Source organism: Trematomus bernacchii, unplaced genomic scaffold (assembly GCF_902827165.1).
Source record: "Trematomus bernacchii unplaced genomic scaffold, fTreBer1.1, whole genome shotgun sequence".
In the NCBI taxonomy this organism is placed as follows: Eukaryota; Metazoa; Chordata; class Actinopteri; order Perciformes; family Nototheniidae; genus Trematomus; species Trematomus bernacchii.
In genome coordinates, this window is record NW_022987625.1 from 1,868,601 (window position 1) to 1,896,158 (window position 27,558).

Sequence of the window (27,558 nt, forward strand, 5' to 3'; positions counted from 1 at the left end):
TTGGCAGATATAGGTTATTAGTGTGTGTTATCAACTTCATGTTGATCTTTTGTTTGCATTACATGCTACTGTTGTGACGGACCGCAGAGTCTGCCGTGTTTTAACTGTGCCAATCAGTGTGAATCAGCCGCTTGTGGTTTTATTTATATATTTACCCACATTGATTGTACTTACCGCACGTTAAGTCAGTAAAGTTAAACTGTCACTTATCTGTTAAAATCTTAGAACACGCCAGGTGAGCACAAACTTCACCTGTCGGGTTCCTGAGTGATAATTGCACATTTACTGCGTTAACGTTATCCAATGTTAGCTTGTTGGCTGGTGAAAACATATCTGTACATTTAGCACAATGTAGTGCACTGCTTGTCAAGTTTCTTTTTCGTTTTAATCTGGCCTTCTCCGCCCCTCTTTTACGTTTTTTGCAGGCCATTGTGGCTATAGCTAAGATAAAACGGACTTGTTTTCTATGTATGTGTGTTCTCCGAAAAATGTATGCAATCTCAAAATGGCGCGTTAGCGGCGTTTGCTTACTGAAAACTAATAATGACGTGAGAGGTCCGAAAGAAAAGATCACGTAGAAACTCATTTTTCCACCAAAATAATATTTAATGTTAAAATTAGTATGTGTGGTAACTAGGGTTGCAAAATTCCGGGAATTTTCAAAGATGGAAACTTTCCATGGGAATGAACGGGAATTTATGGGAATAATCAGGAATAAACTGGGAATTTTCTAAATTGAAGGTTGGCTCTTCAGAGGGAACTATATATTTTAGCATAATCTTGACTAAAACAAACAGATGCCATTCAAGTACACTTGAATATCCATGCCATTCCTCAATCACATGCACATACTGTAGCACACTGCTTACTGCATGGCTATTGAGACCACACCCCCTACAGGCACTGTGCATTCCTCCATCACATGCACACATGATTTCTGCATTTTTGTTCATTTTTGAATGAGTGGTGTTGGGGGGATGAGTAATATTTAACTCAGCATTCATGTTTTTGTTCTTCAATGAAACAAATGATTGTTCAATAAAATAATTAAAACTTGTTCTGTTGTACTTGAAATGTCATGTTTTTTAATTGTATCATTTTGCATGGATGTTTTCTTATGACAAAACTAAATGTTTATATTTATGCTTGGATAAGATACAATTCAATTATATTACCCGTAAATACAAGCCTTTATATTATTAAGGTACAGTGCCACTTTCCGAACCATTAATGAATGCTTGTGTACACAAAAACGGCAGGCAAAACCGTTTTAAATGTGTGTTTCCTGTATGGCGAATACAGCTGCTTTATTTATGTCTGTATGAAGTTGTTGTGAGTGTGGAGGGAGCAGCTACAGGTTAGCTTAGCCTAATCGATCCGTGCACTACGAAGCCAGTGTTAGACAGTGAACTGTCAACGGGGGGAGCCCCGCCGGTCATTATCGGCCAATATTCACTCTTAATAGTTTGATCGGTGCTCTCTATAAAGGCCGTTCAGGAGAGCTGGATCTGATCGATATGGACATAAACGTGAGTGAAGTTTTAGCGAGCTGCATGAGAAACTGACGGGCTGTCAGGAGAGAGGGAGGGAGAGAGGAAAAAAGAGATGATCCTTACTCCCGTGTTATTAGCCATATCCGGTCATAGTCCGGTAATTACCTGCTAACGGAAACTCTGCTACACAATTCTTCTTCTTCTTCTTATTATTATTGAAACATGACCGGTAAGTTTCAAATTTGTCCGGTAAAATAAATTCTGTCCGCGGAAACCCTGCTCCGGACAGCGCAAAATGCGTATATGAAGTGTCATGAAGTGAACGCAATAAATCATACCCTCGTGGGGACGCGCTCATGTGATTGGCTTAGAATTGAGGAGACATCTGATTGGCTATAGATAGAAAAAATTACAAGTACGAATCGGGTGACCGTCAGGGGAGTCTCAAAAAACCCACACACGAATGCACAGCGATCCATGCACAGAAAGCGGTTTGTGTTTGCAGGTGCAGGGGATTTAAACGGAAAACAAATATGTGAGGATCAAAAATATATATGTAAAACTTTTTTCTGTATTTGGATTTTATTTACATGTATATGAAACGGAACACATTTGTGTGTGCATTGAAAAACACAAGTGTGGATCCTGAAATACAAGTGTGAATCCTTCTGTGTGCATGTGTGTATTATGAGACTGTTCTGAGCCCATAATTCCCAGTTAGTTCCCATAAATTCCCATAATTCCCATGGAAGGTTTCCAATATGGAATATTTCCAAAATTCCCCAGCTTAACTTCCCATGGAAATTTACCGGAAACGTACCGGAAACGTTCCGCCCCTTTGCAACCCTAGTGGTAACCGCATTTAAACGTAATAATGTATTGTAACAGACTGGTTATAATGTTGATGTTTTCATGTGTTTTACTGTTCAGAGTTTATTTACATTTTACAGAATGTCAGCGAACGTGTCACTGTTTGATAGACAGTTCTTGTGACTTTTGGCTGTGCGGTGAGTGAGAGAGTGTCGTCTGATGACTAATCCACGCCTTCATTTCCTCCCGCCTTGACTACTGCAACTCACTTCTTTACGGCATCAGCACTACATCCCTCAACAGACTCCAACGGGTTCAAAATGCAGCTGCACGACTCTTCACGCATACCAAATCATGGCATCACATCACCCCAGTCCTCAAAGACCTCCACTGGCTTCCTGTCTCCCACCGCATCAACTACAAAATTCTGGTCCTCACCTACAAAGCACTTCACCATCTGGCCCCCCCTTATCTCACAAACCTTCTCACCCCCTATCAACTAGAGATGGGTGAGTCCTGATTCATCCGGATCATTAACCCGGATCCTAGTAATGAGCTGGTCGTGACGAGTCTCCCCTCTCGATTAACCCGAGTCCTTTGAGTCCTACACCTGGTGACGTACAAATTAAAACTTTAAATTGCGTCACTCGCTACTCTCTTTATAACATGTCAAATCACATTACAACGTACCCCAGTCCATCTGCCTAGCCTTTAGCAAGTAATATAGCTGCCAGAAGTTATCGTTTGGCTCAGGGAACGTGGATCAGTGAAACTTCCTGCAGACTCGTGGGGACTCAGAACCGTAACCGTAGCAGATCCAGAGATCCAGGCAGACTCATCATGCACGAGTCAACAGCAGACTCAGATTCGCAAATCCTGACTCACTGAATCAAGGGAACTTCCTTCACTTCCTGCAGACTCGTGGGGACTCAGAGCCGTAACCGTATAGCAGATCCAGAGATCCAGACTCGTCATGCACGAGCATAACCGCGGGAACTGGGAAGTCATTTTACTTAGGGGGTGCGGACAAAAGTGGGGAGAGATTTCAACAACAGTAACATGAAGTTTTTCAAATGTACACCATTCGCAGCCCCGCCTCCAGCACCCCTACTTCCCGCCGCTATTGTGCACGAGTCAACAGCAGACTCAGAGATTCGCAAATCCTGACTCACTGTGCAAAACACAGCAGACTCGTGCGGACTCAGAGCCGTAACCATATAGCAGCAGATCCAGAGATCCAGCAGACTCGTCGTCATGCACGAGTCAACAGCAGACTCAGATTCGCCAAATCCCAAAATAACCCTTTTTTTTGTGATCAACATTTTTTATTAAAGCAAAAGACACTGTGTTGCGGAGGTTAATGTAACGTTAGTTTAATATGCTCATGAAATGCAACAACTTTTCGGTTTCACCGGTAGGATTTCTACGCTCTTGGTGATGCTGACTCATATGACTCAAAGGACTCGTATGATCCGGATCTCTTCAATGACTGACTCAGAAGACTCCGAGTCCATAAAAGGATCCGGATTTGCCATCTCTACTATCAACCCCCACGGTCCCTCAGATCCACCGCAGCCGGACTCCTATCCATTTCAACATCCAAACTCTGCAGCATTGGGGACAGAGCCTTCTCAGTGGCAGCTCCTAGGCTCGGGAATTCCCTCCCCCAAGATCTTCGTGACTCTGAGTCCCTCACAGTCTTTCAGTCCCACCTCAAAACCCATCTCTGTCTATCCATAAGCCCCCCCCCCCTCTCAATCAACTTCCTCTTGACTGCCTTTTCTGTTTATTTAATTTTTTTGTTGTGCCTGTCCTTGTTTGTCTACCCTAACCTCATATTGTAAAGCGTCTTTGAGTTGTAGAAAAGCGCTATATAAATATAATTTGTTATTATTATTATTATTATTATATAGCGATATTTTTTTTTTAAAACAGACAACATTTTTCATTCGAATTTAATTAGGTCCTGTGATTGATTGAAGTCAATGGAGAGAGAAAGATTATCTTTCAATCCCGTTTGAATTGTGCCACGAATTACACATATGATGTTTGTCAATCTTAAATTTCCATGTAAAAAAAGTCACAGTTTGTCGTAAAACTGTTGAAATATAAGATTATGAAAAATACGCAACTAGAAAGACTACAAATCCCAGAATCCCGGTCCCGCATGCTGGCTCTTACGGAACCGACTAACTCCCCTTATGTGTATGTACAGCTCTCAACATGCCCAGACTTGTAGTGATTTTCACCTCTTTTAATACTTTTCGCCTCATTCTGAAAGAAAGAAGTGAAATGTGCCAACGTGACGGCCGTCTTGGTGTGTGGTGCGAGACAGGAGATGTAGTTCATTGAGCGGTTTCACACAAAAAAAGTGTTACTTCACAGTTTTACGACATATATTTTTTTTTTTGACTTGCAAAATTATCTTTTAAATTGACAAACATTATATGTGTAATTCGTGGCACAATTCAAACGGGATCGAAAGATAATCTTTCTCTCTCCATTGACTTCAATGCATAACTTTTCCGAAATAAGGTCCCATGGAGCTCAACCGGAAGGGGAGGGACTTCGCCACTCTATTGTGTTTGTTTGTTGGACCCCATTAATTGTTTCCCTCTTTGTCCCCCTTTTTAGTTACTGAGAGCCGAAGGTGGCGGTGCTGGGGTCCCGGGTGGTGGTTTCCCCATTTTTGAGTTTTAATTTCTTCCAGTGTGAGTGTGAGAGTGTTGGACACGTGTGACTGGGGTTACTTCACTTTTGTTTGGGATCCCTCTCCTCACTCGTTGACCCTGTCCCCTCACTGGTAAGCCTCAGCGCCCCTAATTAGTTTTCCCCTTTTTATTATAGCCCCATGTATGATTGTGTTTTAAACTGTCTTTTAAATATTGCATGGTGTTTAATAAAATGTAATATTTGTGATAATTGGAACCACGTCTCCTGCCCCTCAGTATTGGAACCTGTGTGTCTGTGTTTAGCGAAAAACCTGCTATATTTCCATGGGTGCAATTCCCAAGGTGCCGTTGTCGGACTAGTGTGAAGTGTATTATCAAATGAACCTCAACAAAATACTTTCACCTACCCCGTATCATCTGCGGCTTCTGCCACATATGTATACATGTCCTTTCTACCTATAGTCAGGGGTTAAATTGGGCCGGGGCTGTCCGGGGCACATAGGACGATGCTCTGACGTCATCACCCTCACACATTTATCATATGTTTACAAAAAATATATATATGTTAAAACTTTTCTCGTTCTTAATATAGACTATATTGAGGGTCGATATGTGTTGACTTTACTTTAAAATAGCAGATCACTGTGACCGGATATAGTTTGTTCGGCTTAGTGAACGTGTGTCTCTTCCTTGGAGGAGCAGCATCGCCCGGACTCCGGTCCTCCGCGGCTCTTCCGTACAGAAAGTTTGCAGCAGTCAGGGGAGGCAGGGGAGGTACGGATCGGCCATTGTGAGAGTCAGGACTTATCCCGGTGGGCCGCTGGCCAGCTGTGTGTTCTGGAGAATCACAGGAAGGCCGGACGTCAACGGCCTGGTTTGCTGACGGCAGACAACACCCCCCCCCCCCCCTTGATAATTCACGAGCGTCGTATTTTGGGTTTTTGTGCCGAAATAGCTCAGTTGGGAGAGAGATAGACTGAAGATCTAAAGGTCCCTGGTTCGATCCCGGGTTTCGGCAGAAGGTAGATTACTTTAGGGGACAAGTTGAACCCTAGGTTGTGAGTTGGGTGAGCGTTAGACCAAATATCTGAAGGTCCCTGGTAAATATTGTGAAAGTGTTTACTTTGCATGAACAGGAGCAGCAATATGAGCTTGTATTGTTCAGATAATTCATAAAAAAGAGCAGAAAATGTACTTTCCATGATTTGCTTTGATTAGATATAACATAAACAAGGCCTACAACTATAGGCATGTTTGATTAAACATTGCTGTAGTTAAGGTTAAGTAAAGCCAAGATGTGAGAAAGTATGGTACTTAGCCATGCATTTGGGAAAAAAGCTGAGAATGTCACCAATTTTGAATTAAGAGTCATAAACCAAGGGTAATACATATTAAACCACTTGAATATAATCCCTCTCTGGTAAATGTCACACTAACCCTGGCTCTACCTGATCATGTCTAGTTTAAAGCCTTGATCGTATCCCTTGGCTGATGAATTCTTGAACAGAGAAACTCTTTATAACCAGGGGGAGTCAACACATCAATACATAACTATAGCGGTCAACTCGGTCGCTGCAGCACAGACTAAAACACTTCCCACACAGAAGCCACACTGTAAGCAGAAGTAAATCATGAAAGCCCCTACCCAGCATCCCTTTCTCTGCATTGGAAAGACACAGATCCTTTTCTGCAGAGGGTAGAACGAACGCTACCACAAAACACTCGACTCCATCCGCCATCAGAGCCAGGCCCAGCACTACAAACAGCGTCCACTGGAACTTCCCGTGGCCACAGTCCTCCATGATGTCTTCGTATTGTTCAGATAACTCTTCTAGTTCAGACACCGCACTGCCAGCTGCTCTAGTTTTAGCCCTGGGACACAGAAAGAGAACAAGAAGAAGTCTTAAAGATGAATGAAGATGGGTTTTTTGACAGATCTAGGGATTTCAAACCCTTAAAGGGATCGTTCATATGTTTTGAAGTGGGTTTTCATTTGATTTTACCAAGCAGAACACAGGAGATGCTGGTCTACCTCTATTCACAAAATAATACTGATTAACAGAGCATCAGTGCTTTGGTGGAGTAGATATAACAGTTGCCTGCTTTAAATGTCTTTCAGAAGACTATTTTTAAGATAGCGTCGACTCAAACAGACTTTACAGATTTTTTAGGCAGGCCTTTCTTTTAGGTGATAGGTAAGATACGATTTGCTGCTGCCCCCTTCCACAGCAATACAATGCTTCACTTCCATTTCGTAACTCCTGTCTGCTACTTCCAGCCCAGTCTCACAGTGGCATGCTGACCGCCACCTACTGTACACTATGGATAATAATCTCATACAACCAAGAGTAAACCATACCACGTTATACTTTTAACTGTTTGTGTTTGATCACAATTACAAAAAACTATAGAATTGATGTTGTTACATTTGTATCCATTGTGCAAAAATCTTTGTGCAATGCCAAGTCATGGTTAAAATGACAGAGGCAGTGATAGTGAAACCCAATTATTCTATCATTGGTATTGTTGCTTTCCTCTAGTTATTGCTGTTCTATCAAATCGTTTTATTGATCCTTTTAAGAATCACAATGTCTTCAGACAGAAACCATTCAAAATAATATATTCATTTCATAGACAGTAGCCTATATAGACCCATATGCTTCTATACTCAAATGAATATCTATATAAGGTGCCAATCCTCTCACTTCCTGAATGTGTGTTTTGGCATCTTAGAAAGTCCTCATGTAATACCTCTGATAAACTATGATATGCTTACAGTATATGTCTGGTGTGTTACCAGAAATATGTCAAAAGTAGTAACCTCACTACTTGTAATTCCCCAAAGTGGGGGGATTAGGACCACTTAAATTAAATGCAGTAGCTGTCCCCACCTCCATGTTATTTTAACAATGGTCAGTTATCTTTACTTATTAGGTATGCTAGGCTAACCTAAGTTTAAGTAGAATGCTTGGAATCATTAAGACTTCTGCTAATGCTGCGCATTTTCACAAGAACACATAGAACCAGCGTGCTGGGCCTCACCGTGCTGCTCTCTGTGCAGCCTTCACCTCGTCAGGGTGGGGTATCCCTTGATATTCTCCTTCGTACATCTGATCCTCTTCATCATGTCCTTCTGTCGCATCGCTCGCAGCATCCTCTTCCTGGGTAGGGTAGTCTGCCTGGTAACCATATCCATCATGGCCTCCACCTTCTCCGTAACTCCCATAGCTGTCACCTCCTCCTTGGTGGTATACGTTGTTTTGGTATGGGTCAGCCATCTTGGTTTACTAGAGTCACTATGCTAATGGCTAACTTTACTGCAAGTACAAGGTCACTGGTTGGCTTGCTAGTTATGTATAGTCTGCTGGTAGTTAATAACTGGTGAGATAAACTTGCAGTTTGACCCTTTAGTTCAGCATGATGAGGTTATTAGCCTATATATGAATATAATGCAGAATAACTACAGTAAAAGTCATTAGTTACAGTGACTGTGTGCTTTTTACAGCCAAGATTGCTAGATTAAAGTAGATCTTCTAAACATGAAGGTTCTCTCCTTGAATGTATCTCTGTAATAATGTGTGATGTCTCTGTCCCTGGTGTTAGCTGTGATGCTGCTGTGAGTTATTCCAGAGTCCTGTCAGATATTGTCTTCAGTTTTCACTCCTGAAAAGAAAGAAACTCAGGTTGATTCATCTTCATGGCAAAATGCTGTAAAGACACTTACAGATGTAGCACTCCAGATAGGACTCCAGTGGGCAGATTCCAACCAAAAACCCAGCGGATCCCAGTGGCTGGGGGCGTTGCCAAATTGCTAGAGGGCGTTGCCAAATTTCCCCATTTGTTCAATTACAGGATTTAACCATGAGATGGCGCTTAATTCACAAATACAAAAAGACAACTTGGTATTGTAGAACTTAGTCTGTTTGCAATGTTGCAGCTCTGCAGTTGTGTTTGCTGAATACTGTAGCATTTAATCACTTATTTAGTGGGAATGCTATGGGCTCAGAACAGTCTCATAATACACACATGCACACAGAAGGATTCACACTTGTATTTCATGATCTGCAAAAGGATTCACACTTGTATTCCCGGATCCACACTTGTGTTTTTCAATGCACACACAAATGTGTTCCGTTTCATATACATGTAAATAAAATCCAAATACAGAAAAAAGTTTTACATATGTATTTTTGATCCTCACATATTTGTTTTCCGTTTAAATCCCCTGCACCTACAAACACAAACCGCTTTCTGTGCATGGATCGCTGTGCATTCGTGTGTGGGTTTTTTGAGACTCCCCTGACGGTCACCCGATTCGTACTTGTAATTTTTTCTATCTATAGCCAATCAGATGTCTCCTTCATTCTAAGCCAATCACATGAGCGCGTCCCCACGAGGGTATGATTTATTGCGTTCATGACACTTCATATACGCATTTTGCGCTGTCCGGAGCAGGGTTTCCGCGGACAGAATTTATTTGACCGGACAAATTTGAAACTTACCGGTCATGTTTCAATAATAATAAGAAGAAGAAGAAGAATTGTGTAGCAGAGTTTCCGTTAGCAGGTAATTACGGGACTATGACCGGATATGGCTAATAACACGGGAGTAAGGATCATCTCTTTTTTCCTCTCTCCCTCCCTCTCTCCTGACAGCCCGTCAGTTTCTCATGCAGCTCGCTAAAACTTCACTCGCGTTTATGTCCATATCGATCAGATCCAGCTCTCATGATCGGCCTTTATAGAGAACACCGATCAAACTATTAAGAGTGAATATCGGCCGATAATGACTGGCGGGGCTCCCCCCGTTGACAGTTCACTGTCTAGCTCTGGCTTCGTAGTGCACTGATCGATTAGGCTAAGCTAACCTGTAGCTGCTCCCTCCACACTCACAACAACTTCATACAGACATAAATAAAGCAGCTGTATTCGCCATACAGGAAACACACATTTAAAACGGTTTTGCCTGCCGTTTTTGTGTACACAAGCATTCATTAATGGTTCGGAAAGTGGCACTGTACCTTAATAATATAAAGGCTTGTATTTGCGTGCATTTCCTGCTCGGAAAGTGGCAATGTACTGAGAGTGGAAGTGTCCTGAGATTAGCGCCTGGAGGCAGGTTCCATGGACCTGTCAGCTCCGGACAGCGCAAAATGCGTACATGAAGCGCTACGTCATGAACGCAAGAAATCTACCCTCGTGGGGGCGCGCTCATGTGATTGGCTTAGAATTGAGGAGACATCTGATTGGCTATAGATAGAAAAATTACAAGTACGAATCGGGTCACCGTCAGGGGAGACTCAAAAAACCCACACACGAATGCACAGCGATCCATGCACAGAAAGCGGTTTGTGTTTGTAGGTGCAGCGGTTTTAAATGGAAAACAAATATGTGAGGATCAAAAATACATATGTAAAACTTTTTTCTGTATTTGGATTTTATTTATATAAAATATAAAATGTATATGAAACGGAACACATTTGTGTGAGCATTAAAAAACACAAGTGTGGATCCGGAAATACAAGTGTGAATCCTTTTGCGGATCATGAAATACAAGTGTGAATCCTTATGTGTGCATGTGTGTATTATGAGACTGTTCTGAGCCCATAGAATGCCAACTATCTGTTCTTCTACACACGAAATTCTTTATTATAATTCCGCCCGTTATTTTGCCGGTCTTCTTCTCCCGCATTGAACATCGCAGAAACTCCGTTCAAACATCAAAACGTTCAGCTCGGTCGGGAATCGATGGCTATTACTTTTCTCATTCATAACTTTCATAATTCCAGAGATACATCCCATAATTCATCACATTTTTAACCATTGAAGTCAATGGAGAAAATCTTCACACTTCAACAAATCTTCATGCAACTTCAACTGCTAACTGTTCATTCATACTTTCACTCAGAAACCTCATTCCAACTTTAAAATGTTACACATCTTTCTGACATTATTCGTGTAACACTTGTAAATCTGATTCTTACTTTTACAGATATTAAACATTGTTCAGACCTTGGTACAGAGGCCTTCTTCAGATTTTAACATTAACTAGAGTGCGTGATGTCACAGCTAGAGTGTAGGAAATCTTGAAATTTGCCTTCATATTATTTTTTAAAACTGCCATAATTACCAAACCCTACATTCCTGAGACATAATTCTTCATGACAAACGTAGGAAAACATCTCGTAGCTTGAAAAATGACAAATAATTAAGCAAAAAAATAATTAAACAAAATGCCTCTTGAGGGCATGAAGTGACAAAAACTTTCAACATGTCTCCATTAAAGTCCATTGTAATTTCAGGCTGATATTTCCTCACAGCAGCAGCCGCACAACTTTAGTTAATCTGCCAAAAAGGCCACATTATTGACCCGAAAGTACACAAAAAGCACACTTCAAATACTCAAGGTCCTTGAGATGCTTCACGCTTTGAAATTTCACCGATATCTGTTACGGTTCTTCAACAAAACGTTCACATGTAACAGGTTTATCTCTCATTCAGAACAATGGAAACCTTTGATCTCTGGACACCTCGTTAGCTCAAATATAAACACCTGTGTCATGGAACACGATGATGTCATAACTCCAACTGACATGCTCAGAGCAGCAGACTTCAGATAATGGTTAATGGTCCTGCCCTCAACAGCTCTACGTCAATTATGGGGTGTTATCATATGCCGTTTCCATGAAAACGCATCCCTCAGATCAAGAGGGCGATCAAGAGAAGAGAGAGAGGGCGATCAAGAGAAGAGAGAAAGGGTGATAGAAGAGTGAGAGGGTGATCAAGAGAAGAGAGAGAGGGCGATCAAGAGAAGAGAGAGAGGGGGCGATCAAGAGAAGAGAGAGAGGGCGATCAAGAGAAGAGAGAGGGTGATAGAAGAGTGAGAGGGTGATCAAGAGAAGAGAGAGAGGGCGATCAAGAGAAGAGAGAGAGGGCGATCAAGAGAAGAGAGAGAAGGCGATCAAGAGAAGAGAGAAAGGGTGATAGAAGAGTGAGAGGGTGATCAAGAGAAGAGAGAGAGGGCGATCAAGAGAAGAGAGAGGGCGATCAAGAGAAGAGAGAGAGGGCGATCAAGAGAAGAGAGAGAGGGTGATAGAAGAGTGAGAGGGTGATCAAGAGAAGAGAGAGAGGGCGAGCAAGAGAAGAGAGAGAGAAGAGAGAGAAGACAGAGAAGAGAGAGAAGAGAAGAGAGAGAGTCAAACTAAAGTGGAGACATGGCAGAAACCCTACAGTGAAGTGTTCTCCTGTGAGAGGGCGATCAAGAGAAGAGAGAGAGGGTGATCAAGAGGAGAGAGAGAGGGCGATCAAGAGAAGAGAAAGAGGGTGATCAAGAGAAGAGAAAGAGGGCGATCAAGAGAAGAGAAAGAGGGCGATCAAGAGAAGAGAGAGAGATGAGAGAGAGAAGAGCGAGAGAAGAGAGAGAGAAGAGAGAGAAGAGAGAGAAGAGAAGAGAGAGTCAAACTAAAGTGGAGACATGGCAGAAACCCTACAGTGAAGTGTTCTCCTGTGAGAGGGTGATCAAGAGAAGAGAGAGAGGGCGCTCAAGAGAAGAGAGAGAGGGTGGTCAAGAGAAGAGAGAGAGGGCGATCAAGAGAAGAGAGAGAGAGCGATCAAGAGAAGAGAGAGAGGGTGATAGAAGAGTGAGAGGGTGATGAAGAGAGAGAGGGCGATCAAGAGAAGAGAGAGAGGGCGATCAAGAGAAGAGAGAGAGGGTGATAGAAGAGTGAGAGGGTGATCAAGAAAAGAGAGAGAGGGCGATCAAGAGAAGAGAGAGAGGGTGATCAAGAGAAGAGAGAGAGGGCGATCAAGAGAAGAGAGAGAGAAGAGAGAGAGAAGAGAGAGAGAAGAGAGAGAGAAGACAGAGAAGAGAGAGAAGAGAGTCAAACTAAAGTGGAGACATGGCAGAAACCCTACAGTGAAGTGTTCTCCTGTGAGAGGGCGATCAAGAGAAGAGAGGGCGATCAAGAGGAGAAGGAGAGGGCGCTCAAGAGAAGAGAAAGAGGGTGGTCAAGAGAAGAGAGAGAGGGCGATCAAGAGAAGAGAGAGAGGGTGACAGAAGAGTGAGAGGGTGATGAAGAGAGAGAGGGCGATCAAGAGAAGAGAGAGAGGGTGATAGAAGAGTGAGAGGGTGATCAAGAGAAGAGAGAGAGGGCGATCAAGAGAAGAGAGAGAGGGTGATAGAAGAGTGAGAGGGTGATCAAGAGAAGAGAGAGAGAAGAGAGAGAGGGCGATCAAGAGAAGAGAGAGAGGGCGATCAAGAGAAGAGAGAGGGTGATAGAAGAGTGAGAGGGTGATCAAGAGAAGAGAGAGAGGGCGATCAAGAGAAGAGAGAGAGGGCGATCAAGAGAAGAGAGAGAAGGCGATCAAGAGAAGAGAGAAAGGGTGATAGAAGAGTGAGAGGGTGATCAAGAGAAGAGAGAGAGGGCGATCAAGAGAAGAGAGAGGGCGATCAAGAGAAGAGAGAGAGGGCGAGCAAGAGAAGAGAGAGAGAAGAGAGAGAAGACAGAGAAGAGAGAGAAGAGAAGAGAGAGAGTCAAACTAAAGTGGAGACATGGCAGAAACCCTACAGTGAAGTGTTCTCCTGTGAGAGGGCGATCAAGAGAAGAGAGAGAGGGTGATCAAGAGGAGAGAGAGAGGGCGATCAAGAGAAGAGAAAGAGGGTGATCAAGAGAAGAGAAAGAGGGCGATCAAGAGAAGAGAAAGAGGGCGATCAAGAGAAGAGAGAGAGATGAGAGAGAGAAGAGCGAGAGAAGAGAGAGAGAAGAGAGAGAAGAGAGAGAAGAGAAGAGAGAGTCAAACTAAAGTGGAGACATGGCAGAAACCCTACAGTGAAGTGTTCTCCTGTGAGAGGGTGATCAAGAGAAGAGAGAGAGGGTGCTCAAGAGAAGAGAGAGAGGGTGGTCAAGAGAAGAGAGAGAGGGCGATCAAGAGAAGAGAGAGAGAGCGATCAAGAGAAGAGAGAGAGGGTGATAGAAGAGTGAGAGGGTGATGAAGAGAGAGAGGGCGATCAAGAGAAGAGAGAGAGGGCGATCAAGAGAAGAGAGAGAGGGTGATAGAAGAGTGAGAGGGTGATCAAGAAAAGAGAGAGAGGGCGATCAAGAGAAGAGAGAGAGGGTGATCAAGAGAAGAGAGAGAGGGCGATCAAGAGAAGAGAGAGAGAAGAGAGAGAGAAGAGAGAGAGAAGAGAGAGAGAAGACAGAGAAGAGAGAGAAGAGAGTCAAACTAAAGTGGAGACATGGCAGAAACCCTACAGTGAAGTGTTCTCCTGTGAGAGGGCGATCAAGAGAAGAGAGGGCGATCAAGAGGAGAAGGAGAGGGCGCTCAAGAGAAGAGAAAGAGGGTGGTCAAGAGAAGAGAGAGAGGGCGATCAAGAGAAGAGAGAGAGGGTGACAGAAGAGTGAGAGGGTGATGAAGAGAGAGAGGGCGATCAAGAGAAGAGAGAGAGGGTGATAGAAGAGTGAGAGGGTGATCAAGAGAAGAGAGAGAGGGCGATCAAGAGAAGAGAGAGAGGGTGATAGAAGAGTGAGAGGGTGATCAAGAGAAGAGAGAGAGAAGAGAGAGAGAGGGCGATCAAGAGAAGAGAGAGAGAAGAGAGAGAGGGCGATCAAGAGAAGAGAGAGAGGGTGATCAAGAGAAGAGAGAGGGCGATCAAGAGAAGAGAGAGAGATGAGAGAGAGAAGAGCGAGAGAAGAGAGAGAGAAGAGAGAGAGAGAAGAGAAGAGAGAGTCAAACTAAAGTGGAGACATGGCAGAAACCCTACAGTGAAGTGTTCTCCTGTGAGAGGGTGATCAAGAGAAGAGAGGGCGATCAAGAGGAGAAAGAGAGGGCGCTCAAGAGAAGAGAAAGAGGGTGGTCAAGAGAAGAGAGAGAGGGCGATCAAGAGAAGAGAGAGAGGGTGGTCAAGAGAAGAGAGAGAGGGCGATCAAGAGAAGAGAGAGAGAGCGATCAAGAGAAGAGAGAGAGGGTGATAGAAGAGTGAGAGGGTGATGAAGAGAGAGAGGGCGATCAAGAGAAGAGAGAGAGGGCGATCAAGAGAAGAGAGAGAGGGTGATAGAAGAGTGAGAGGGTGATCAAGAAAAGAGAGAGAGGGCGATCAAGAGAAGAGAGAGAGGGTGATAGAAGAGTGAGAGGGTGATCAAGAGAAGAGAGAGAGGGCGATCAAGAGAAGAGAGAGAGAAGAGAGAGAGGGCGATCAAGAGAAGAGAGAGAGAAGAGAGAGAGAATAGAGAGAGGGTGATCAAGAGAAGAGAAGGAGAGCGATAGAAGATTGAGAGGGTGATCAAGAGAAGAGAGAGGGCGATCAAGAGAAGAGAGAGAGTAATGTAACCTCCTAATGTAATGTATAACTCCTATGAAAATGTTCAAAAAGTGCTCAAACTTCACATGTGTGCTAACAGTCCAGCCGTGAAGACATCTACGGGACAGTTTTGAGATTTCTTCAAATGCCGTTGCCATGGCAACACAATGCTCACCATGAAACACGGTTTTCTCATAACTTCAGTGAAAATGCTCCAAACGGCCCAAAACTTCACAGGTTTGGTAACGATGCAGCCATTAACGCATCTAAGCGTATTATGGGATGTCATCAAATGCCGTTGGCATGGCGACAGATCATTCGCCATCAAGTTAGTGCAAAAGTTTGCAGGTGACCCCATGGTCTGTCACAGTAGTGCGGGAAAGAGAAGTGCACTGTTTTGCCTAAGTCACTTACTCTAGAAGTAATAAGGCCTAAGTCAGGTTTCAAATTGCCTAAGTCACAACAACATGTTCGTAAATTGGCCTAAGTAATCTAATCCTTTTATTTTACACAATTGACAGACAGTGTTATTTGTACGTCAATAGTCATATATTGTCATAACCTTTTTGTGTGAAATAATTAATATATTGTGGTGACACGTTATTGGACATAATTCACCGTTGGGAATATTGTGTTGCAACACGGACCCGTTAGTGAGGGTACCGGGGTTGGTGTCATTCATGCTAGCTTGACATGCAGTAGCAGCACATGTACTTACCTTGTCTTGATTAATGGATAATAAAGTGTGGAGTTCCATACTGAACACACCGCCTCTGACTCCCTTTCATCGGCTCTACACTGGTGACCCTGACGTTTTCGTGAAAGTTTCGGAAGACTTAATGAACATGGCTGATTGCGATGTTTTTGTTAAACTGCCGGAGTTTTGGGAGCATGCTGCTGCGGCGTGGTTCGCACACGTGGAGGCACACTTTGCCTGCCGACAAGTCCGTGATATTTCCACGAGGTAGCAGCGCTGGGAAGCTCCACGTCATCCAGGTTGGTGGGATTTATCGCAGACCCACCACGCCATGGCAAATATGAGGTGATTAAGGCCCTTCTCCTTAAGACATTTAGCTTATCTGCTAAGGAGAGGGCCCGCCAGATTCTTGACATTCAAGGCCTAGGAGACAGCAAGCCATCTCAGCTCATGGAGAAAATGCTGAATCTGCTAGGGGGGGAAGATCCCCGGATTTTGTTTATGGAGACGTTCCTGCGCCACTTGCCTTCCCGGGTTCAGACGGTGCTAGCCAACACGTCCATTACGGAGCCCCGTGCCTTGGCTGAAGAGGCCAACCGTTTTTTCCTGGCTACCTAGCAGTCCGGTGCAGAGGCGCTAGCTGTGACGCTCAGCGCCCCCTCAACAGTTAAGAAGGCTTTGGGGGAGGCTCGACGCGACGGTACCAAGCCGGCGTGGGGACACAGGAGAGTGTCTTTACCACGCGCGGTTCGGGGCCAGGGCGAAGAAGTGTATCGCTCCCTGCAGTTACAAACCTCCGGGAAACGGGGGAGCCGGCGCTCAGTAGTGGCCCTGAGCGTTGGCGGCACAAGCAGGCTTCTCTTCGTCAGCGACAGAGTCTCAGGAAGCTTGTTTCTGTGTGACACAGGCGCTCAACGGAATGTGTGGTTCCTGCGTCGAGGGAAGACGTTGCTCGTGGGGGACACGGACCGCGGTTGACGACGGCTAATGGCGGCCCCATTTGCACGTCCGGCGTGAGGCCTATGTGTTTGTGTATTGGAGGACAGCGGTTCAACTGGGATTTTGTGACGGCAGACATTTCTTTTCCCCTCCTCGGGGCAGACTTTTTATGTGCTCACGGACTCCTGGTGGATGTTTAAAATAAACGCTTGGTTGATGCCTTGACGTTTTCCTCCCTCATGTGTACACTTGGCAAGGCGGCGTACGACGGGCTGTCGGGCTCGCTGTCGGGGGCGGACACTTTTCTCAGGCTGTTGGCTGAATTTCCAGACCTGACGCTACCCACCTTCTCTGCGCTCACTACCAAGCATGGGGTGGAGCAACACGTCACCACCGAAGGTCCCCCAGTCTACGCCAGGGCCCGGCGGTTGAACCCTTCTAAGCTTGCAGTAGCGAGGGCGGAGTTTTCGACCATGGAACGCCTGGGTATCGTCCGCCGGTCTGACAGTCCTTGGGCCTCTCCTCTGCATGTCGTTCCCAAGCCGAACGGCGGTTGGCGCCCGTGCGGGGATTACCGCCGCCTCAACGACGCCACGACACCTGACCGCTACCCGGTGCCGCACATTCAGGACTTTTCAGCACATCTGGCGGGTAGGCTGGTGTTTTCTAAAGTGGACCTGGTACGCGGATACCACCAGTGGTGCTGGCACGACCTCCGCGACGGGGGCGTCCCCCAGCCTTGATTCCTGTCACTGAATTGAGACCCGTTGTTCTGGTCTCGCCTCTTCCGGAGGCCGCACATGCAGAGGTCGTTTGATCACCTGAAGCTCCGCCCACTGTTTATTGAGCTGCATGAGAAACTGACGGGCTGTCAGGAGAGAGAGAGAGGGAGAGAGGAAAAGAGAGGCTCCGTTTCTCCCGTGTTATTATCCAAAGTTAATGTAAACTTTTGAATAATGTACTTCATCTACTACAAGTAGTTTGTTTGAATGTAATAATTATGTTGTTTGTAATTTGTGGAATCATTTATTGAAAAATGAATCTGAATTTCTGCTGGGTAACAGTATGTTCCCTGACAGTTGTTGACTTCTCAGCTTGTCACTCAGAGGGGGGTGGGGCAGTGGCGTAGCCACCATAGGGCCAGGGTGGGCCCAGGCCCACCCAGTTTACTCATTGGCCCACCCTGAGAAAGCTTCAGTGTAATTTTTTATTTTGTTATTATTATTATAAAAAAATGTATTCACCCATTGAGAATATCCAAGCATTGAAGGAAAAAGATATGATTCTACACTGTATTGAAGTAAACATGTATTGTTTGAACGGGTTTTGATAATCACTTAGAAAAAGAATGTTATTCTCACTTTTAAATTCACTGACTTAGAGATTCTGTGTTTCACACACCAACATTGATCCTTATCACCACTAAGAGCCAGATGCGGTCACTAAGTCGTTAAAAGACATCGTAAAATAAGTGAAGAAGAGTTTAAATGTCTGTGGGAGAATGGTTTAGGTGAAAAGAACCCCTGGGAAGGAATGTAGAGTAAGATAAGGTAAAGATAAACATTGACTTTTGACCTAGTGTGGTTTGGGGTCTCACTCTGTTCGAAACTCTGATTGACCTCGGCCAGAAGCGAATCCAGCCAGTCAGGACACTTGGAGGAGGTGGTCAGTTTAAACAGCTCCTCCCCAGGGGTTCTCTAATTCGCTTGGGAGAAAAGTGGGAAGGAAGAGATGACCCATCTCCGCCCCAAAAATGGATAGAAATACTGATGATTTTGAGTGTAAAATGCTTCTGGTCTGTTGAAAGCTGGTGCTAGAAGACGGTAAACCGTATCACAAACCTGGAGTCCATACTTCTCGTTTTCTGAAAGCTGGTCTGTCTACCTGTAAAACCGCATCATCAGGCCTGAAGCCCGGAGTACTCGAGTACTCTGTATAACTTGTATATGTGTTTGGTTTCCTACTAGAAGTAAACTCAGATAATTTGTTATAACTTTGATTCCGGTGTTTTCAATTCCTTTCTTAATTTAATAGAGATCCAGCCTCATCCAACGAACGGCGCGTAGCAGAGGTATTCTACTCCAACAAGTGGTGACTTTCCCGACGGAGTGAGTGCTTATCTCTAGAAAGGAACACCGATAGCCAGGGGACAGAATCCAGTCCAGGGGGAGGACACAGAGATACTGGTGACAACTAAGACCATGGCAATATACAAAAGGTGAGCAGACACCTGTTTTGACTATCAAAAATCTGTGATTGATTATACTAAAACTTTAGAGTTGTCAGCAGCGTTCTCAGTGTTCTTAGTCACGGTGGGAAATACAATACATATTCTAGTTAAATTAGATTATTAGTGCTTAGAGAAGGGTATTCAGTCCTGGATCTAGAGCAAAAATAGTGTTTGAGTGTGGCGGGTAGATCCCAGCCCTTCACTCACTAAATACGAAGGCTGCAAGGCTAGAAAAAGAGGGTTAAATTCCCCGCAGATCATGATAAGATTGATTAATGCGGTTACCTTGCAGCGCATTAATTAAAGACTATACGAAGGTATCAAAATAGGGTTAAATTCCCCGTAGGTCAATATAACATTGATGAATACGGTTACCTTACAGTGCTTTCATTAAAGACTGTAAGGCTGTAAAAGAAGGGTTACATTCCCCGCAGATCATGATAAGATTGATTAATGCGGTTACCTTTCGTGGTGCTTTAAATGTATAAAATGTCTGTAATTGTTATATGGTGGGTGATAGAGGAGGAGAGAGACGCGACCTCCAACTAATTATTTGGAACGACCGTATCTCATCACAAAACTGTTGTGGGGATAATCAGGCTCATTAAACGTGACGATAAAGAGATTTTGTTGACTGAGTTTTTAACTCTTGACCTGAAGTCGCAATCACCGTGAGGAGATTGTAGAAGCCTACTTCTGGAAGTCACGCTATCTGTTGAAATAAACATCGCACAATAAAAATTTGCCTGAATGTGATATGATAAGGTATGAGAAGCTCTGTGTGATTTTTTTTTAAAGTCAAATCTGTGTAATACTTGAGAGACAGAGAGCAACAAGGAGGTGGTATAATGTCTGAGACCCTACCTCCACCCTACGGAGATAGGGGCTCACAAATGCCACTTATGAGTATCCCATCTAATACTCCTAAAGGAAAACACATTGTTAGACCTGATATTCAGGGATAAGGAATGTTGGAAATAGTAATGGAAGATATTGAAAATCTTAAACTGGATCAACCAACCATGTTAGTGAACCCTGCTAATATGGAGCTAAAACATGTAGAAAGAGTAGCAGCAGCTCTGGCAAAGACAATAGGTCCTAGCATGCAAGCACAGAGCGATAATATGATAAGGGCTATTAAACTGACCCTTTTTGGAAATGGGATTTTCCGTTACATAACGGAAGACTCAATTCAGGCCTTAAAGAACGCTTTACAAACAAGTCAGGGAGTGTTAAATGTGGAGCTATGTTGCTCAAAAGGAAGCTTACACTTTTGGGAAGAGATCTCCACTTTCTCTGTCCTGAGGTGCTGCAGAATCAAAGCAGCATACAGGGTCAAAGACAGGCGTGACCTCTGGAGAGGAAGAAAATCTAAATCTGAACAGACCACAGAGCCCATTAAAAGGTTTTATGGCCTCTACACTGAGAGGAAGATCTGGAGATTGTAAGGAACTCTCCCTAAATATCCACCCCCACACCATTGAGGGGAAGAGTGTTCCTTTCACCAATAAACAAATCATCTCTTAACCAAGTCAGATTTCAAAATAGCCATACCTCAAGTTGTTAAGAAAAGAGGGAGATTCAAAAAGTTATCAATAATTGCCCAGTATATTAAATAAATACAAACGGACACGTATCAATATAAGTCAGATAATATAGACGAGGTCAATCGTGGAAGAAGGCTGACATTTAATGCCTCATATATAAGTAATAGTAATAATAAATATATAGCTGATATTAAATAACTGATGTATAAGGCTCGATGTTTCTGAAAATAAGAACACCGTTAACGGCGTTCTATTTCAGTAAAAGGGGGAAAAGGATAGGATATACATCAGACAATATGTATGTGAGATTATTACGTTTTTAGGAGAAATGTATCAATTTAAAATACTAGTTATGGTATTTTTTGTTTTGTTTTATTTGTTACTTTTAAGAGAAATTGATACATTTAAAATAATCTAGCTTTGGTTATTTTTTGTTTTGTTAGTTTGTTCCTTTTTGTTTTATTTTTTATTTTTGTTCTATTTTTTAATTTAATGTTTTATTTTTTATTTTTTATTTTTTATTTTTTATTTTAATTTTTAATTTTTAATTTTTGTTTATTATTTTCTGCATAGTCTCTTGTCCACACTCCAGTCTAGTTGGTGCCGCCAATAAACACTAAAGAAGTAGAAAAGATGATTTCAAAACCATATTTCCAGCAACTTAAGGGCTTGGTATGAGACTTCTCCACACAGGCTGCTGACGTTAAAAGGGGGACCCGAGAAACACAAGGCCAACACAGCAGATTACGTCTGGTTGGAGGGGACCTCCCATGCCGTTCGCCTAGATGGAAAGGGAGACAACTGGTACCACTGGAGCCAGTGTGCGGTCGGGAAAAACACCTGCGAGGACCCTGGACGACATCAGGACAGAGTTGGCCCTCGTCGCGAGGACCCTAGACGACATCAGAACAGATCTGGCTCTCGTCAAGGCAGTCGACCCAGGAGGCGCCATCAGCAGACCGGAGGAGGAGGATCAGGACATCTCTCCAACAGTCGACCCAGGAGGCGCCATCAGCAGACCGGAGGAGGAGGATCGGGAGGACATCTCTCCAACAGTCGACCCGGAAGCCGCCATCAGCGGGCCGGGGGAAGACAATCAGGCCACATCTCTCTAGCAAGCACCCCAGAAGCCGCCGTCAGCGGGCTGGGGGGACGAAGACATGGCAAACCAAGACGGCACAGGGAACTCGATTTCCCGCTGAAACAGGTTGATATAGCCGGTGTGGAACTTTGTCTGAACAATCAATTTTTTTGTTTTTGAGGAACTTTCAACTTTATTTTTATATCCCATAATGTAAGGGATTTGTATTTTTTATTCTACAGAACTATGTGTTACCAAAAGAGGGAAAAGTATGATAATGTCTTTTCTGATTTCTGTGGCTACTTTTATTGCCATTTTAGTGACATGTGGTTGTTGTTGTGTGCCTTGTATCTGCTCATTGTGTGTTAAGACTCATCAGTTCCACCATTGAGGGAAGAGTAAAGATGACTCAGCTGACAAGGACTTTGCTTTTTAGACATATTTTATTCTCCCTCCACTGTCATAATAAGTTGTTGTTGTGGACTGTTCCTAAAGGTTTAAAGTGCTCTATATCCCAACTTCTGATGGGTTTATATAAATGTTGGGACAGACACAGTAAGAAGAAAATTGACAGTGGTAATGTTTCAAATGCTATATGTTGATCTCGTGAGGTGAGATCAAAAGAGGGATTGAAGGAAAAAGATATGATTCTACACTGTATTGAAGTAAACATGTATTGTTTGAACGGGTTTTGATAATCACTTAGAAAAAGAATGTTATTCTCACTTTTAAACTCACTGATCCAGAGATTCTGTGTTTCACACACCAACATTGGCTGTTATCATCTCTAAGAGCCCGATGCTGTTTCTAAGTCGTTAAAGACATCGTAAAATAGGAAAAGATCCCCTGGGAAAGGAATGTAGAGTAAGATAAGGTAAAGATAAACATTGACTTTTGACCTGGGGTGGCTTGGGATCTCACATGCTGGGCAGACCTCTGATTGAACCCGGCCAGAAGCGAATCCAGCCAATCAGGACACTTGGGGGAGGTTAGCAGTTTAAACAGCTCCTCCCCAGGGGTTCTCTGATTCGCTTGGGAGAAAAGTGGGAAGGAAGAATCGACAAATCTCCGCCCCAAAGACAGATAGAAATACTGATGATTTTGAGTGTAAAATGCTTCTGGTCTGTTGAAAGCTGGTGCTAGAAGACGGTAAACCGCATCACAAACCTGGAGTCCATACTTCTCGTTTTCTGAAAGCTGGTCTGTCTACCTGTAAAACCGCATCATCAGGCCTGAAGCCCGGAGTGCTCGAGTACTCTGTATAACTTGTATATGTGTTTGGTTTCCTACTAGAAGTAAACTCAGATAATTTGTTATAACTTTGATTCCGGTGTTTTCAATTCCTTTCTTAATTTAATAGAGATCCAGCCTCATCCAACGAACGGCGCGTAGCAGAGGTATTCTACTCCAACAGCATTCAAAGTGAAATTCAAGTGAACAAATATTGAGTTGAATTAATGTTGTATGTGTTTTATCCTCTGAACCAAACTCATTCACGGTAAAAACTGGTTGTTGGTTCCGGCGCGCGCCATTGTAACGTGAGAGAGGCAGAGAGCTGCCTGCAGGGACGCGCTTTTCTGTAAAATGTGCAGACATTTCCCCAGCCCAGGAGCTGAAGGTGCATTTACGAGGGATGGATATGTAGACTGGAAGCACCTGCGTAACTCGTTGGAGAGACATAAAAAAAGCGAGGACCACTGCAAGTCCATGAGCAGGTTTGAATGCTACAACCTATTGTTGCTGTTACCTAGTGCAATAAAAGAGTTACCTAACGATTGTAAATAACCCAATTTGTGTTCTGTGAAACTGAAAAGGATATTACATTGTTTTTGTTACTTTCGTTGCAGTTGTAAATATGTCTTAAATGTAATTTAGGTTAACTTCCTGTGTTATTTAGATGCTTTTATTTTGAAGGCGAGTTTACGCTGTTGACAGGAACTTGTTGTTGCTATGGAAACAACTTGACGGAGAAAAGGAGCGGAGAATAATCTACATATAAAGACGGAGAAAGTAAAGGATAAAGTTTATGTTTAAGTTTAGCACCCCCCGAAGAGGCACAAAGTTGGTATTAACTATAATATAAACATGTAGGTTGTGTCCTAATTAGTTTGTATGCTGTTTTGTAGCTTTGCTGTCTGTTTACAGTTCACTTTTAGTAGTATGCTAAAGTGATTCTAATACGGATGGAGCCTAAATGTATTTGTTATTTTTGTGTCTTTATAGCTCTTACGTTGATATTGGAGATTTCAATGAATTCATATCATCAGTCAGGTCTTCGACCATTATTCGGAGGGAAATGCTACAACGATGCTTGGCAATGGGCATTATTATATATTGTTATTATAGGCCAGGCCCAGAGGTGGGGACTCGAGTCACATGACTTGGCTGATTTTGGATCCCTCACTATTTTTTTTCACTACTTTAATTAAATGTTTGATAAGTGCATGCAGATCACAGTACAGTATGCTCGTTCAGTAAAACACGTACACAGATCAATTATTTTGTATTTTTATTGAAGTACTTTATAGAACCTGATGACAAGGTCAATTTTACTTTCCACTATGTCCACCTTTATTTTGCACAATCAATGGCAGGACTTTATTGAGGCCTGTAATTAGTCGACTACAGGTGTCTTGGGTCAGTCTTGTCTTCCAAAAATCCTCTATTGCTTGCATTAGCTCCTGCTTTGAGCTTGGTTTAGCCTCCTTCCGAATGAAGTCTTTCATCAAGTGCCAGACCAGCTCGATGGGATTCAAATCCGGAGATTCTGGTGGAGTCTTAACCCAGTTGATTCCCTCCGTCGCAATTCCAGCTGCAGCCGCGCTGTGCTTCGGGTCATTGTCCTGGAAGAAGCGGTGATCCGACCCAAAATGTTCCCTGATGTAGGGACCTGCAGCTTCCTTGATTATACTGTTTTCAAAGTAGATTATATCCATGATTCCTTCAAAGATAAATGTAACCGAGCTGCTGCTGGCCACGCCCCTTTGGAGCTGCTGCTGGTTACGCCCCTTTGGAGCTGCTGCTGCTGGCCTGCTGTCTACCAGCAGAAACTCAGCTAAACGCTGCCGTGATTAAACGCCATATTATGTTCCAAACCTCATCAAGCATTATTTCAGAAACAGTATGGAGCTCAAACGCTTTCTCTCTTGCGGGTTTACCACAAGGTGAGTACCTTTTATATCCTGCTTCTTTACACATACTCTCTCCAGTACAGGTTAGTGTTAGCAATGCTTGCTAATGTAAACACAGACCATATTACTTCCAAAACACGTCATGCATTGTTTCTGATACAACAACGTTTCTGATAGGGCCGTGGGCGTAAAGCCAGCCTACATTTTAGTAATGTCGTCATGACCGCAACAAATCTGGATCAGCTCCGTTGTTCTCCCGTTTTTAAAGATGTGGGTAAGGAGGAAAAGAGACAGGGTTTTATTTTCTGACACTTTGTGAGTCTCCGTACACACTGGGGCCACATATTTATGTATAAAAGACATCAAAAAGTGCATTTTGCATGATAGGAGACCTTTAAATGAACAACTGACATTTATGTCCATGTGTGCTAAACCACATAGTTTCGGTGACAAAAAGTGGTGACATTTATTTACTTCCTTGCTGAGAGTGAGTCTCATCAGTCTCATGCTTCAAGTCTCTGACTAAAGTACTGATCTGGAGCCAGCTGATTAGCTTAGCCTCACATAAAGACTGGAATCAGGGAAACAGCTGGCCTGCCTCTGTGTCTCCATTCTGTTTTAAAAAAACGTATAATATTAACTAATTAACACATACGTGTTCAGGGCTGTTTGTCACCATACATGAGTCACAGCATATAACTCTGTAAAACAACACATAGTTTTGTTTACATTTCTGTAAACACATGAGATACAACCGCAATCCATCTGATTGAAGAAAACACCGGGAAAGGTTATCCGAACTTCCTCTGTCCTGATACAGTAGTGATGGCCAACGGATTTATTGCTCCACTGTGTTCTACACAGTTCCATGAATGTCCCCTTGCTATTCAACTGCTGTTTAGTCAATCCCCTTTTCTATACCCTGCTCTCATTCTACTGCAGGTTACTTTCTTAGCTGATATATATATTTAAGATATGCACTGTTATATAACACCTCAAGGGAAAATCTGCCAGATCATGAAGTCACAGATTATTGTGATTCAGTTCACATTTTGTGTACTCTTCATCTTCTTTATCATCTTGCTACCTGAAGACAACAACATTTGGGAGAGATTTGTTTTTTTGTTTTTCCTATAAAATTATTCAAAAACAAGCAGTGTTGAATGCACCCACCAAGGCTCCGAGAAGCTTTACAATAAATCCATGATCTGATGGTGGTTATTACCCAGCAGGCTAGTCTGGGCTGGAGAAACTGTTGGACTGCAGTAACAACGCAAGTGTCCTTTTACGAGGGAAGCAGGAGGCAATGCTTTGTGTTGAAACCACATATGGTCTGTTATGATTCACAGTGTGAACCACTTATTTTGATGGTTGACTTTTCAATTGTTCTACGAAACTCTTAGCGAGGTCAATATTCCCTCTTTGGGATTCTCCACCTCCACAGTAGATTATGGTCCCCCTTTAGCTTTTCCATTATAGGCGAAGTTGCTAAGAGTTCAGTATCCTCCATGTACCCTACATTTCATTTACACTGCTTCCCTGCTGGACTAAGAACAATTAAGGGTTTGTTAAAGCTCCCCTAACCCATGGTTTGTTTATGGTTTGTAAGCTAAATCATAGGGGGAGGTAAATAAAATAGAAAGAATAAAGGAAGTTATGAAATGAATTACAGCAAATATTGGGTGAATATTGATAGTATGTTGTTTATCTGTTGGAGTGGATTTAATAAATATACATTTTCATGTATTTTGAGTTATTTATTATTATTTAAGAACCAATAACAGGCTAAATGATGAATGAGAGTTGAAAAAATAAGTATGACTCAGCGTTGTTTATTATTTTGTTGGTGTCTGAATAGCTTCGTTCAGGATGTTTGTTACTGATAGTTGTCCAGCAGGAAATGAAATCCTGGACAGACTGAGTTCCTCTCTGTCACATGACGGAGCAGCTCCATCAGTCTGGATCGACGGTCTCTCTTCAAACATCATTAATGTGATACAGTCTGCAGCGTCAGCAAGTTTATTTAAAGACGTTTCTCCAACCTCTGAATGCAGACCTGGAGGATGCTGCAGTTCATTTCAGTACAGTGCACAAAATCATGATTATTATTGAATAATATTCCTCAACGCTGTTCAGTTGTGATTTGTTGTTTGATGTGTCTCAGTGCTCATATTCATACATCCTGTCATTGAGTCCTTTTATCCTGCTTTGTGTCAAAATGAATGTCTTAAATCATACCTGTTTACTGTTACCTGCCAATAGGTGTGGAGTATATAAGAAAAGGGAGAAGAAAGATGCTAACCAAAAGAAAGCAAATGGAAATCACTCTCTCTTAATAAAGAAGAACATTCTCAGCCTATTCATTAGGTGTTTTTAAATGGTTTGAATATAAGTTGTTCGTACAATATTTACAATACTGAGAAGCCTTAATTTAAAAAAAAGGCAAGATCAACTTAAAGAAGATTAGCTCACTAAAAGACACATTTCTGATGTAAAGGACGCAGGTCTTTGGAAGGAAGTGATGTTCTGCTCTGCAAAATACACAATGCCATTTATCTCTCAGACTACACACATTTCAAACTAAAAGCAATAAGAGATCAAGCTTCATCTACTATACATTAGAACACACACCAATCAGCAAGAGGAGTGAGATACAGTCACA

The 27,558-nt window shown here is 43.0% G+C and overlaps 1 protein-coding gene and 1 non-coding gene across 2 annotated transcripts in view; one reads left to right on the forward strand and one right to left on the reverse strand.

Moving 5' to 3' along the window:
* LOC117484454 (synaptic vesicle glycoprotein 2B-like) overlaps positions 1 to 27,558 on the reverse strand; it is an 89,876-nt gene that overhangs the window by 38,380 nt on the left and 23,938 nt on the right. The window contains 2 exon segments of the mRNA XM_034132926.1: positions 6,621 to 6,847; positions 8,018 to 8,638. Coding sequence (XP_033988817.1) covers positions 6,621 to 6,847; positions 8,018 to 8,253 — 463 coding nt within the window. The 5' untranslated portion in view covers positions 8,254 to 8,638.
* trnaf-gaa lies at positions 5,921 to 5,993 on the forward strand. Its single transcript has one exon. It is a non-coding gene; the product is annotated as a tRNA-Phe (tRNA).